The following is a 12,847-nucleotide window of genomic DNA, read 5'->3' as shown; positions in this document are numbered from 1 at the left end:
TGGGACCCCGCTGCAAAGGCCTCCTTGGCTTGGGGGTGAGCCTGGGGACCCCATACCTTGTGAATCCACCTCTGTGCTCGGGACGCCTGCTCTCCCCGCCGAGAGCACTGGAAGCGGAGGGCTGGTGAGTGGGGAGGAGGGAGGAAAGCAGAGCCGGGGCTAGTTCATAAACACAAGCAGCGCTTCTCCCATTTAAGTCCTTTCTGTCAGCAAGACCCCAGGATCGAACACCAGCTGGGGGGCCATTTGTTCTGAGCCCTTGTGTTACAGCTGAGCAAACAGGCCTACAGAGGGATGGGGATGAGGCTGTGGTCTTGGGGACTCTGGGAGGGACGCCTGCCTCCTCTCCCCTTCCTCTGCTGCCTTTGGAGTGGGGCCAGAGCTGCTCAGTCCTGGGGCACCTGTGGTCTGGGCAGAAAGCCCCTCCTCACAGACAGTGGGGCTAAGGCTCAGGGGGGTCCCCAAGTTGGCGCAGCAGGACATGGTGCGTGGTCCAAGAGTCCACTCACCCACTGGGCCTCCCTTTCTTCATCTGTAATATGGGCGTGAAACGCCCTGGTCCCGCCTGCCTGCAAGGCTCTGGTGCCCTCGGGGCTTGAAAAGCTCCTAGTACCAAACCCTCAAGGAGAGGCCCAGTGGGGTGGGTGTGGCGGGCCAGGTGGTTGGGGTGAGGACCGGCAGGCAAGGGCCTTGAACCTCTTCTTCCAGGAAGCCCTTCAGGATGCCCCTGTCTGGCCAGTCCCATTTGGCGTGGCAGAGGACTCTGAGTGTCACAGCTGTGCCACCAGCCTTTGGACTCCCTGGGGCTTTGCAAAGTCCCTGCGGGCTCAGCACGGGGCCAAGCCCGATGGTTAGGTTGGGGGCAAGTCCTGAGGGACAGCTGGGCCGGGTGGTCTGTCCTGGGTTGGGGTGGGAAGGATTCCGGCAGGCTGGCCCCAGGGCCAGAGGAAGGGAAGGGACCCAAGATGGGGATAGTCGGGGCTTGTGCTGCACCAAAGCGAAGGCCCAGGGGAGGGTGTGCAGGGCCCTAAGCGCAGGACGAGAGAGGGCTGCCAGGGGTGGGGAAGGGCCCGTCTGGGAGGTCTGGGGAGGCTCCGTGGGGCAGGGGGTCGCGTGGAAATGGGGATGACACAAGCCATTTCCCCAGGCGTGTCCCCCCTCCCTCCCACTTCCGCTTTTTGTCTTGCCCTCCTCCTCCCTTCTGCCCCAGGGCGCGTCCCCCTTTCCCCAGACTCAGCGCAATGACGCACAGCTTCCCTGGCTCCTGCCACAGTCAGGGCGTGGGTGTGGCCTTGACCCTGGGACCAGGCAGGTCTGGGTGGGCAGTGCTCTTCCTGGGTGTCACTGGGTGGCCTTGCATGGGCCACTCACATCTCTAAGCCTCGGTGTCCTCCTCGGTGAGTTAGGAGCACAGACCCCATGGGGAGGCTGCCTCGCCTACTGAACAACCTCACCTCCTCGGCATCTGCCTCCTGGGCCCCTGGAGGAGGCGCACGTTGAGCCTCCCGGGGGGAAGGGAGGGGATGTGAGGAGGCCCGGGGCAGTGCAGGGTCGGATCTGGCTGTCAGGGGGGACATCCATCTCCCACAGGGCCTTCCACGCCTGCCCCAGGCACCGGAGGCCCCCAGGAAGCTGGGGCGGGCGCCGCAGTGACATTTTCTGCTATTAATGGAGCTTAATCTAAACAGGCCCTAATATTTACCTCAGGCCGCCTCTGGCCTCAGAGCGCGCCAGACAGCAGAGCGATGATGGGCGGCATCTAGCCACGCCCCTTCCCCCCCGGGGCTCCCCAGGAGGAGCAGAGGACCAGAGGACCCAGGCCGCCCTGAGAGGCAGGAACCAGGTGTCCGGAAGCCAGGCCATCCAGGACGCCCGAGCCTCCCTTCCCCCATCTGTAGATCAGGGATGACAATCCCCACCTCCCAGGCTTCTGGGCAGGGTCAGAGGACAGGACACCTCAAGAGTGGTTTCCCTGGGGCTCCAGGTCCCTAACTGCCCCCCCCCGCCCCCCAGGGACGGTGCAAGCACACACCCACCACCACAGCCTGTCCCTGGCGGTGAATGGGCTCCTGCTGGCGCAGAGCCCCCCAAACTCTGAGACCTCAAAGGGTCTGAGACTCCATGGGGGGCATGTCTGGGACAGGTGATGCCTGCGCATGCTCACGGAGTGGAGGGCAGGAAGGGAAGAAACAGATTTAATTCAGGATGAGGACTTCTTGTAAGAAGATCGTTTACATCAGATATAAATACACACACCACGTCACGTCACTTGGGCTTTCTGAAAATCAGGGAAGGGAGGCCGGGGAGAGGGGGTCCAGAGACCTCACACCCTGGCCCCTGTGGGAACAAGGACAGTCCGGGTCGGCCTCTGGAGGTCCCTGGGGGCTCAGTCCCTACAAGGAGGTCAGAGTAGGAGGGAGCCAGACGTCAGGAGGTGGGATCAAGCCTTTGAGAGAGCTGTGGGGGGGGTTCCTCAGCCCTTTCTCCGCCAGCTGCAAGGCCAAGGAGGGGAGAGAGGGCAGGGGAGATGGGGGGAAACCTGAGGCCCACCTAGAGAGAGCTCTGTGTGGGGGGCCGTCAGACTGAGTTCTCGGAAGAGCGAGGTCAGCCCCCAGTTCCCGTCCCAGCTGCAGAGGACAGGTGGCGACCTGTCCAACTTGAGTGGTAGAAGGTTCCCACAGGGCCCGGGGGCCCTGAGAAACCCAGCTTGGATGGTGGGATTTCAGGCCTGAGGACAAGGGGAGGGGGCTCGGCACCTCCCTGGATGCCGGATCCCAGTGCTGCCCATGGCTCTTCCGTCTGTACGCGGTGGGGGCTAATTAGACAACAGCTCGGGTCCCGGGTCCCGGTCACCATTTCCCAGATCCGCACCGGCTCGCTGGCCTTACGGACCCCACCCCCTAGAGGAAGGGATTGTCCCAAGAGAACCGGGACTCCTCCACCTCCAAACACGGCCCTGCCCTCTGGCTGACCACTCACTCTTGAGTGTGAATGAGAATGAGCACCAGGGAGAGAGCCCACAGGTGGTGCTCTGCTGGGGCAAAGCCCCAACGCTGACCCTCCCCCTCCACCCCTCTGCCGCATGCCTGCCCTGGTGCGATGTCGGGCTGGGGACAGACAATGCTCCGTGGGGGCTTCCTTGCCTGAAACCCCACCAGTAGTGCTGGTCCTTGGCTTGGCATCCCTCTTGCCACGGGCTCACAGGTCCCTGCTCTGCCCCATGCGGCTCTGGGTCCCTGGGGAGCCATAGCCCTGCTCTGAGCAAGGTCGGGGAGAGGCTCCCATACTATGCCTGGAACCTGTCCTGCAGGGGCGGGCAAAGACAGAGCTGACCTTGGAGGACCTGGTGCTCTCTCCGACCCTGGCTGGGCCTTTCCCTCTTTGAGACTCAGTTTTCTCATCTGTAGCATGGGGCTATAAATGGCCTTCCTGCCTCCCAGGCCTCCCTCCAGGGCCCTGAACTCGGAGGATGGAGGCCTCTGGCGGGAGCCACTGAGCACATTGGACTCTCCTTTGCAAGGCTGGGCAGATCTGAGGCTGGATTCCATCTCACCCTTCTTCAGTGGCTGTGGCTGAGTGCCAGCATGGGGCCTGGCTCAGGCCCAGGGCTCCTCTCCCCCAGGAGGCCCCTACCCTGCAGCAGTCTACAAAGGGCTCAGAGAACTTGGCTACTCCATAGAAGGTTTGTGGAGGCAATCCTGGAGTGCAGCTTAGAGGAGGCACCGGAGACCCAAGCCAGAAAAAACGCTACTTCCCCAGGACAGGCAGGGGAGAAACGGCGAGCCAGGCAGGAGCTGGCCAGTGGTCCCTGCCCCTGAAGGAGAACAAAGGCTCTGTATGTGGGCTGCCGGGAGCCTCGGGCTGGGAGGCCTCCAAGCTGCTCTAGGTCTTTGCTCTTGGTTTTCTCATCCATAGGATGGGGCCACAAGCCCTGCCGCCCTCCTGAGGCAGCAGGCAGTGTGTTCTGAGGTCATTCCTGGAGTGGGGGCTTTGGGCAGACTGGAGTTGCCTCCAAGGGCTGGCGCAGGGGTGTGGCAGGACACAGGATGGGGTTTTGACTCTGATGTGGCCGTGGCCCAGCCATGGCCCTGTACGTGCTGCTTACCCCCTCCCACCCCAGATGGGCAGGACACAGCTCCTCTTCTGTGGGCTGTGGATGGGCAGGCCTCAGCCCAGATGTCACAGCACTTCCAGCAAAGCTCCCCCAGGCCGTCATGCTGTCTTGCCGTGCGGTTCATGGAGGCCCTGGGCGGTGGACTTCCAGAGACTCTAACGCCTCCTGTCTGTTCACGGGACATTCGTGTGCCCCGACTTTTCCTTTCCGATTTTAGTATATGTGCTGCCGAAGCGAGCACCCGACTTTTCCTTTCCGTCCTGTTCTTCTTTCTGTGGGGGGCAGGCATGGGGAGGAGGGGACGAGAGCAGTGGGAACAGAGCCTCTTTGGGATTCCTAGTGCCTGTTTCTGAGGAATCCCTTGTAGGGTGAGGACGGGCCAAGAGAGAAGCAGCTCTGGGGTGCTCCTCTGCGTTTTCACCCGACATGGTCTGTGCCCCGGGACGTAAGCCGTCAGCGTCTGGACTACCACATCCCCTGCGGAACCCGAGGCAGACATTGCTAATCGACTTCGGAGCTGTGTGGCCTCAGATCCCTTCCGCAGGCAGCGTGCGGGGCAGCCATCACCAATCAATCAGGGGCAATGCAGTCGGCCCTCCCACCCCTATCCCCAGGCAGAGCCGAGGTCTCCGTCGGCCTGGACCTGGTCTGCCCCACCTGGTCCTGACCTCTGGGCCCCTGGCAGGGTCCCGCCGACTAAGCGTCAGGCCCGTTGGCCAGGTCCTGGGTGAAGATGCTGGGGCCGGCGCTGAGGATGTGATGGTGGCCCGAGCCGCGGGAGCTCTTGTGCACGCTGACCATGTTGCCGCTGTTGGGCTCGTACCCGGCTCCGTGGCGGCGGCAGAGGCCTCGGACGGTGGCCTGGAAGCCGCTGGTGACGAAGCAGTAGACGATGGGGTCCAGGCAGCTGTTGAGGCTGCTGAGGGTCACAGCCACGTGGTAGGCCACGAGGCTGGCGCGGGGCGGCCCCTCCGGCCACAGCGCCACCGCCACCTGGCGGGCATGGAAGGGCGTGAAGCAGACGAGGAAGATGACGAGCACGGTGAGCAGGAGCTGCATGGCCCGCACGCGGCGCTGGCGGCCCTGGCGCAGGAGGCCCGGCCGTGACAGGGCGCACACGATGCGGCCCGTGAACACGCTGATGACCAGCAGCGGCAGCAGGAACCCCAGCACGGTCAGCGCCAGCACGCGGCAGCAGGGCCGCCCGCCGGCCGTCACGCCCAGCACCGACAAGGTCACGGCGCCGGCGGCCAGCCACACGCAGGCGCACACGGCCCTGGCGCAGGCCAGCTGGCGGCAGCGGCGGGAGCCGTCGGGCCGCACGATGGCCAGGTAGCGGTCCACGCAGATGCAGGTGAGGAAGAGGATGGAGCAGTGCATGTTGAGGAAGTAGCCGACGACGTGCGGGAAGGCGCACCGCAGGCAGCCGCGCGTGCCGTAGAAGACGGCGAAGCGCGTGGGCAGGGACAGGCCCACCAGCAGGTCGGTCACCACCAGGTTGACGGTGTAGATGACCGATGGCGTCTTGGCCTGGGTGCGGCAGCAGAAGACGAACAGCGCCAGCCCGTTGAGCACCAGCCCCGCCAGGAAGATGAGGCCGTGCACCGCCATCAGCGCGAGCCACAGGCCGGGGAAGGCCGCGTGCAGCTCCTCGTCCAGCCGGGCGAACACGTGGAACAGGGGCTTCTCCGGCACGCTGCCGTTGGCCTCCGCCACGGTGGCGTTGGGGGCCGCCGGGGCCCAGGAGCCCACGGGAGACGCGGAGGGCATGGCGGCGGCCGGCACACGCTGGGGGGCCTGGAAGGAAGGAGGCCGGTGAGCCCTGGGGGGTGGGAGCCGGGACTGGAGCCTGGTGCTGCTGGGCTTTGCCTGCTCGCCGAGGTCCCCAGCATTCCCTCTGGCCCTGAGACGCCGGCCCTCTCCCTCCCATGGGGCCCCGCACTTGCCGGGGAGGAGCTCCAGCCGAATGTTGGTAGACTGAGCCCCTCCTCGATGGCGCGGGAAGGAAAACCCTCGCTGTACAGGACGGTCCCAGGACCGACAGGGAAGGCAAAGGCCGTGACGCCAAGAGTGGGAGGCTCGAACCCGGGCTCCAGGCCTGGTTCCCCCCTTCCTCGCCGTGCAGCCTTAGGCCAGTCACTTAACCTCTCTGTGTTTCCCTCCTGACCCATATGGCGGGGGCTGTGGAGCTGCTAGCATTAACTGAGCACATAGTTGGTGCTGGATAAATCACAGGGTTAGTTGCTGCCCGATAAACCACCGTTCTGCTCCAAAGAGCCCGGCCCGTGATGCCCACGACGGCCCCGCCCGGCTGCCCCCACACCCGGGTCAGACCCCGTCCTCCTGCCCGCGCATCTGTTCTTGGCTCTTCTAAGGCCGGTGGTGGGTCAATGCCCGCGGGCTAGGGTCCTCATAAGAAACCTCGCCCAAGGGCCATCATCTCCCCCTGCCCCCACCCGACCTCCTGGGGCTCCCCGCGCTGGGAGGTGCGCACCCTTGTCGCCTGGAAGGTTCGAGAATCCTGCGGGGTGCGGGCTGGGGCCTGCGCCTGGAGCCCGGTCCCAGCAGCCGCTGCGGGGCGGGTGTGAGTTAAATAAACGCTGAGCTCCGGCCGGGCAAGGGGCCGCCCACTCTGTTTATGTTCCTGCACCGCTGTGTTTAACGTACTGAGATTTATCTCTGTTTATGCGTGAAGGGTTAACAGGCCCCCACCCCCATCCCTGCCGCGCTGATGCTCCAAATAAGGGCATTTCTGGCTTTTTCTGGAGAAAGGAGAGGGCTTTGGGGACAAGCTGGGGGGAAGGGTGGGTACGTGGGACATCCCAGCCACACCGTGCGCCCTCCCCCACCTGCAAGGGGAAAGGAAGACCCTGTGCACCCCTTGCCCCCCACCATGGCCCATGGATGTGGGGCATCTGCTGCAAGCACGCGGGACACTGCCCACTCCCCACGGCTGCCTCTCTGGCCCTAGGCCACGGACTCACTCCGGCAGCTTCTACTCTGTGGACTGGGGGTACTGAGTTCTGTCTGCTGGGGGCTGGGCACCAAATGTCCAGCCTGGTGGAGGGGAGGCACGGCAGCGGAGTCCTTACTGGCTAAGGGTCGAGCTCCAGTCTGGCCTGGAGGGAGGCCCGGGCAGGGCAGAAGGCCGCCTCTCTCCTTGGGCCCAGAGAGGTCTGCACGTGCTTGAGGTCACCTAGCTTTGCCTCTGCCTCTGGGACCGTGGCCCTGGGCATCTGCTGACCCCCAAGGTTGCTGGGAGGAGTCAGAGGCTGCCTAGGCCCATGGCCATACCCACCACATGCAGGCCTAGGTCTCAGCTTTCTAGTCCTTTCCGGCTGGGCTGCCCTCTGTCTGGTACCCCAGACCCAAACACGCAGGGTCGATGGATGCGTTTGTCGAATGCTAAGTCAGGCTGGCGAGGAGCACAGGGACATCTAGGGCAGGGAGAGACGTCCTGGGGGCGTGGGCAAGAGTGAGGGGAGGCTGTGAGGCTGGGGCACGGGGCTGGGAACCTGGATTCCCAGGCAGTGGGGGACCCCTGAATGGCCCCAAGGAGGAGAGGGGTGCCTCCCTGCCTGTGTCCCTTCTGTGAAAACAAATGAGCCGCGGCGAGGCGTGGAGGAGGGCAGGGATCTGGCTCTGGGGACATGGCCAAGAGTCGTTTTGGATTCCCTTCCACACGCTTTTTGGTTTTCCAGTGTGTCTGCCCTAGGTTCGCGTCCGTGTCACAGGGAGAGACAAATAATAAACATTACAGAACACTTCCTCTGGGAGATAGACCCAGGATGACGTCCTTCCAGGAAACTCCCCAGGGCGGCCTCACGTGCGGGTCGGCGGCAGGCTCGAGGTGCCAGAGGGTCCAGGCCAGGGATGGGGGCCCGGGGGCCTCTGCAGCTGGGGGATGGGCAGGGTGCTCAGGACGCCCCGAGGCCGGACAGGTGAGGAGAGACGGCGATGTCTGCAGAGCACACCCCGCTTCCCGGCTCCAGGACTCTGAACCCTGATCCCAAACAAGGCTGAGCCCTGATGTCAGCCACACCGGATCCCAGGAACCTCGATCCTGCCACGCACTGAGCCCTGACTCAGACCTCACTCTGAGCGCTGATCCCGGTCACAGCCTGGGCCCTCATCCCTGACTCTCGGCAGGTCTCATCTCTCCCGCATTCCCTCTGTGAGTCTGGCTGTCTCTGTTCCTGTAACAACCCACCCCCCTGCACACCACACTCCACGGCTCACTTCTCACAGTGGCGAAGTGCGGGCATTCTCACTTGATGACCCCTTTCCAGGGCATCTGTTCATTTTGCTTTGAACAATGAGGAGCTCAGTGCTGGGCCTCCAGGCCCAGGGTTTGACCTGTGGAGCCTTCTTGGGCTGTGGCCTGCTGATGGCCTCCTGAACCTGCCCACATAGTACCCGGCCGGCCCCTCTCTGGCCCGGGGAGGAGCTGGGTTGGGAGTTTCTGGGCTGAGGCGCCCCCTCTCTCCTCCTCCTTCCCCACGGCCTCAGGAAGGACTTCTGTCCTCCGGGCCTCAGTTTCCCCTTTGGTCTTCACTGCCTCTGCTCATGCCGCTCCTTGACCGTCCACTTGGGACGGCTTCCCCTGGGAACCTCTGAAACTGCTCGGGTCAAGGCCGTGACCCTCAGCAGGGTGTTCTTCCCAACGACCCAATCCCAGCACCCAGCGCTCCTGCCCCCTGGCTGCGCGGCTCCCCGAGGACCCTCCTGGCAGCGCCGCTCTCCCACTGTGCACGCTCAGGCTCCCACCCCTCCTGCCGGCCAGGGCTAGGCCTATGCACGATGCTTCCATCTAAGATGGGACTCAGGGCCGGGTGGGGTGTCACCGCCAGTGATGGCTGGAGCGCTGGGGTCGTGGGAGCATTGGCCCAGGGACATTGGCCAACAGAGGTTGGTCCCCACGCACCAGCAGCCGCGCTGGGTTGTTGAGGAACCCCTCTGAGCCTCGGTCTCCCTGCCTGCCTCCCTCTCACATAAGGGCAGAGCCTTCCTCTCCCCCATTTCTAGCGGATTCATGGTGTGGGTGTGTTGAGGAGCTGGGAGCTGGGTCCCTGTCCTGGCCTCTGGGCATCCTGCACTCACACTCCAAGAAGCCGAAGCTCTGGGAAGGACGGGCCAGGACTGGGACCTGGGGCTGCCTCAGGTGAGCCCAGGGCTAGACCCTTGGTCCTGAGGGGGACGGGGACACCCGGGCAAGCGGCCCCCTCCGCCCATAGGCGCCCGGCACCCACTCCCCACGTGCCTCGCTCTCTGCTTGCCCTCTAAATATAGCCTGGAATGAGGGGAAAGGAGAGAAGGTTCTGCTCCTCTGTGGGGACTGTCTGGCCCCAGGCCCGCCCACCCAGGCTGAGGGGGAGGCACAGACCTGGCCTTCAGACTGGCCCAGTCTGAAGTGAGCAGAGGAGGCCCAGGACCCTGGTTCCAGGCCGGCTCTGCCACGCCCTCACCCTGGGCACCTCGGCCTGTCAGTGAGCCTTGCTCTCTTCATCTGCTAAATGGGGCCCCTGGTGCCTTCCGCAGCCTAATGGGGGAGGCGGGGCTCTGTCCTGAGAGCCAGTCTGAGGGGGGTGGCACAGCCCTGTCCCCTCCCCTTCCTGGCAGGGAGTCCTGGGCCTGGCTGAGGTGGATTGGACCTCGTAGCTGGGGCCAGCTGGCGGGAGCCCTGTGGGCAGAGGCCATGCCCTCATAGTGCCTGGCGTGGGGCCGGGCCCAGGGCCTAGAAGCGGTTGGACTTAGGACCTGTGCACTGCCTGCTTCCCCAGCCCGCTTGGCCTGCCCACATTCAGCGACTTTTCCAGAAAGAACAGAGATGCAGGCTGCTCTCGGGGGGCTCAGGATCAGCTGGGAAGACACACGGCAGTGGGGGACGGTGCTGGAGCATAGCCCATCCCAAACCACGCCGAACACCCTGGAACAGCCCTCAGTGTCCTCGCCTGTAAGGTGGGCAAAGTTAGAAGTCACCTCTGGCTGCCCCGAGGCATGCTGGAAGGTGGCACAGGATGCGCCCTGAAGGGTTTTGGTGGGTAGGAGCGGGGAGATGGGGCCCAGTATGCACACAGGTGAGGGTTAGGGAAAGGGGGCCCCTTGGGAGAAGGGTGGTGGGAGGCAGCAGGGGCGCTCCGCGCAGCCCTCGGCCCCCAGGAGTGAGTCCTGGTCCTGGGTGGGAGTGAGCCACTAGTGTGTCGCTGTCCTGGAGGGGCAGCTGGAGGGCCGGGGCACTTATCCCCAGCCCCTGTAGGGCCTCACTCTGCCTGCCTCTTGACTTCCTTCCCTCTTCCTGTTCCTGCCTGTCTCAGAGACAGTGAGGGGTCTCAGAAGGAGAGGCAGGGGTCCATCCATCCTGCCCAGGCCCTCCCAGGCCCCTTGAAGGACTCAGTCTTGCCGTCTATCTGTGGGCACCTCCAGCTCTGAAACGCTGCGAGGCTTGGACATGTCTGCACCTTCTGGAACGTCTTTACCACCGGGCAGCACCGCCAGGCAGGGCGGAGGAGTGATGGTCGTATCCCGGGGGTGGGGGTGGGGCTTGGGCTGAGACCCAGGCCCAGGGTTTCCTGGGGTCAGAGGCGGCTACTGCACAGCCTGGACAGGCTGGCTCAGCCTCTCTTGACCATTTGCGGGAAAAAAAATCCTTCTGTGGCTTGGTCCTGTTCCATTCCCTGGCCTTGTTCTTGGGCTCCGGCAGCCCTGAGCCCCAGACTACCTCTAGTGATGAGTGAGTTGCCCCAGGCTATAGTGATTGGTCAGCCATGGCCAGCCCTGGGGACTTCAAAGGACAACTCTCTCCTCCCTGGGGCTGTGAGGTCAAGCTGCTGCTGGCTGCTGGGGAAGCAGGACCAAGTACAGAGACCAAGTCCTGAGGACGTGGCTCAAGCGCCTGGATCCAGCCCTTCCTGAAGGTGGTATCCTGGGACTTGTCAGTTAAATGAAGCAATTACCTCCCTCTTTGGCTTACGTTAATTTGAGCTGAGTTTCCGTCCCCTGTGACTAAAATAACCCTATATACACTCTTATTCACATGCTGTCTCCCTTCACTTTGGATGCCTTCTCCTTCAGAGAGCCCTCCCTGGTAGATTTGTGGCCTCTTTTGGGTTCTCATAGCACTGTGGCTCTGTCATTGCCTGGCCACTTGTCCGGTGTCCCCACTAGTCTGTGAATTTCAACAAAAGAGAGGATCATAAATCACATTCAGTGCATGTCGAGTGAATGAGTGAGCGAATTCATGAAAGCTTAGCTTGCTCTCCTCTGAGGTTGGGGAGATCACCCCAGGTTAGGCTGCTGCATTGTGAAGCTGCTCCAAAAATAAAGGAAGTCTTTCTATTTTACAGCCCAAATTGGCTCCCCTGAGCCCAGCCCATAGCCCCCAGAGTCTCCATTTGGCATGTCTTTGGCGTGGCCTGCTCTCTCTTGCCCCCTGCCCTTGGGGGGGTCTTGTGGTAGGGAGCAAGTGGAAAGGGACATGAGGATTCCTCTTATTATTGGGAGGGGGTCTAATCCATATTTTAAAATGAGGGCACAGAGACAGGGAGCTTCAGCAGCCAAACTGGGGTCACCCCGCTGGGCCTTGGGGCTTGTCCTTGGCTGGGCTGATCCTGACCTGCTTTCACATACAGAGAGCGCTTGCTGGACGCTTGGGTTTCGCTCACCTCCACCCAGCAGACTGGGAATCCAGGTGTCCACCTGCCAGGTGAGAACCTGAGGTCTTGGCGGGGGGCGGCGAGCCCCATACTTAGCAGGGACAGAGTCCAATTTAGACCCAGGGCCTGATGCCCCCACCCAGCAGCCCCCATTCATCCATGGTTCTCCTATAGACCTGAGACCTGTGGGGTGTCTTGGGTGGAGAACATAGATCCCCAGCTGAATGCTGGCAGGGTGATTGGGAGGCAAAGGAAGGTGGGATCAGGGAAGGCTTCCTGGAAGAGGCAGTGGACTCCGCAGGTCTGGAAGCCTGCTCGAACAGCCTAGGAGGCTGAGGCCAGGAGCCACCCTCACAGGGCCTTGAACATGGTGCAAAGTGCCTGGCCCGGATCCAACATGCTGGGAGGCAGGATCCTGGCCAGAGGTGACCTCCCAGGTTTCCCTCCCAGTCTCTTGCACCGCTTATGGCCTCAGCCGGCCTTGGAGGAGGGCTTGGACCCAGAGTGCCTGGTGCAGGTGTGCCCGGGGAGCGGGGGCAGTTGGGGGTGCGCGGTGAGGGCGGTGTTTCCTCCCGGCCCCTCCAGGTAGGGACACGCAGAGGCCTGCACATCACAGACCTTCCAGAGCTTTGTGGAGACCTTCCAGGGAGGCATGTAGGTAAAGGGTGATGCTCGTGGTAGGGGCCGTCCCTGTGAGGGACCCAAGGCCCTGCCTAGGCTGGGGGGACCTCTCTCCAGACTCACTGCCCCTCAGCTGTCTGGTGACACTCCACGCGCCCTCCCGCCCCGAGCTTTGGCCCAAGCTCTTCATCCACCGGACTCTTCCTTGCTCCCTCCCTCCGCAACATTTTGCTCACCCTTCTTGGGGACTTTCTGGCCTCCCTTCCCCAGGAAACACTCCCAGCGGGAGCCTCGGAGGGTGGGGCTGGGGGGCGAGGGCTGGGGGCAGGACTCCAGCCTGTGCCTCCTGCTGCCACCGGGACAGCGGGACAGCGGGACAGCACAGCACAGGAAGGGTTGACAGCTCCTCTAGGAAGCCTACCCTGTTACCCTGTGGGGTCCAGCCGGTCCCTTGTCATCC

The 12,847-nt window shown here is 63.4% G+C and overlaps 1 protein-coding gene across 1 annotated transcript; it reads right to left on the bottom strand.

Annotated features, from left to right (window-relative positions):
* Positions 1-4,810: 4,810 nt before the first annotated feature.
* On the bottom strand, positions 4,811-5,884 carry GPR20 (G protein-coupled receptor 20). The gene has a single exon (XM_044247080.1). It carries the CDS (start codon positions 5,882-5,884, stop codon positions 4,811-4,813), a length of 1,074 nt encoding a protein of 357 aa, XP_044103015.1.
* Between the last annotated feature and the right edge of the window lie 6,963 nt (positions 5,885-12,847).

Source organism: Neovison vison, chromosome 4 (genome assembly GCF_020171115.1).
Source record: "Neovison vison isolate M4711 chromosome 4, ASM_NN_V1, whole genome shotgun sequence".
In the NCBI taxonomy this organism is placed as follows: Eukaryota; Metazoa; Chordata; class Mammalia; order Carnivora; family Mustelidae; genus Neogale; species Neogale vison.
The sequence above is the reverse complement of the archived record's forward strand: the minus strand, read 5'-3'. Positions and strand labels throughout refer to the sequence as shown.

What these genes read in the sequence shown, in the direction of transcription:
- GPR20 (XM_044247080.1), bottom strand. Translation starts at nt 5,884, where the DNA reads ATGCCCTCCGCGTCTCCCGTGGGCTCCTGGGCCCCGGCGGCCCCCAAC.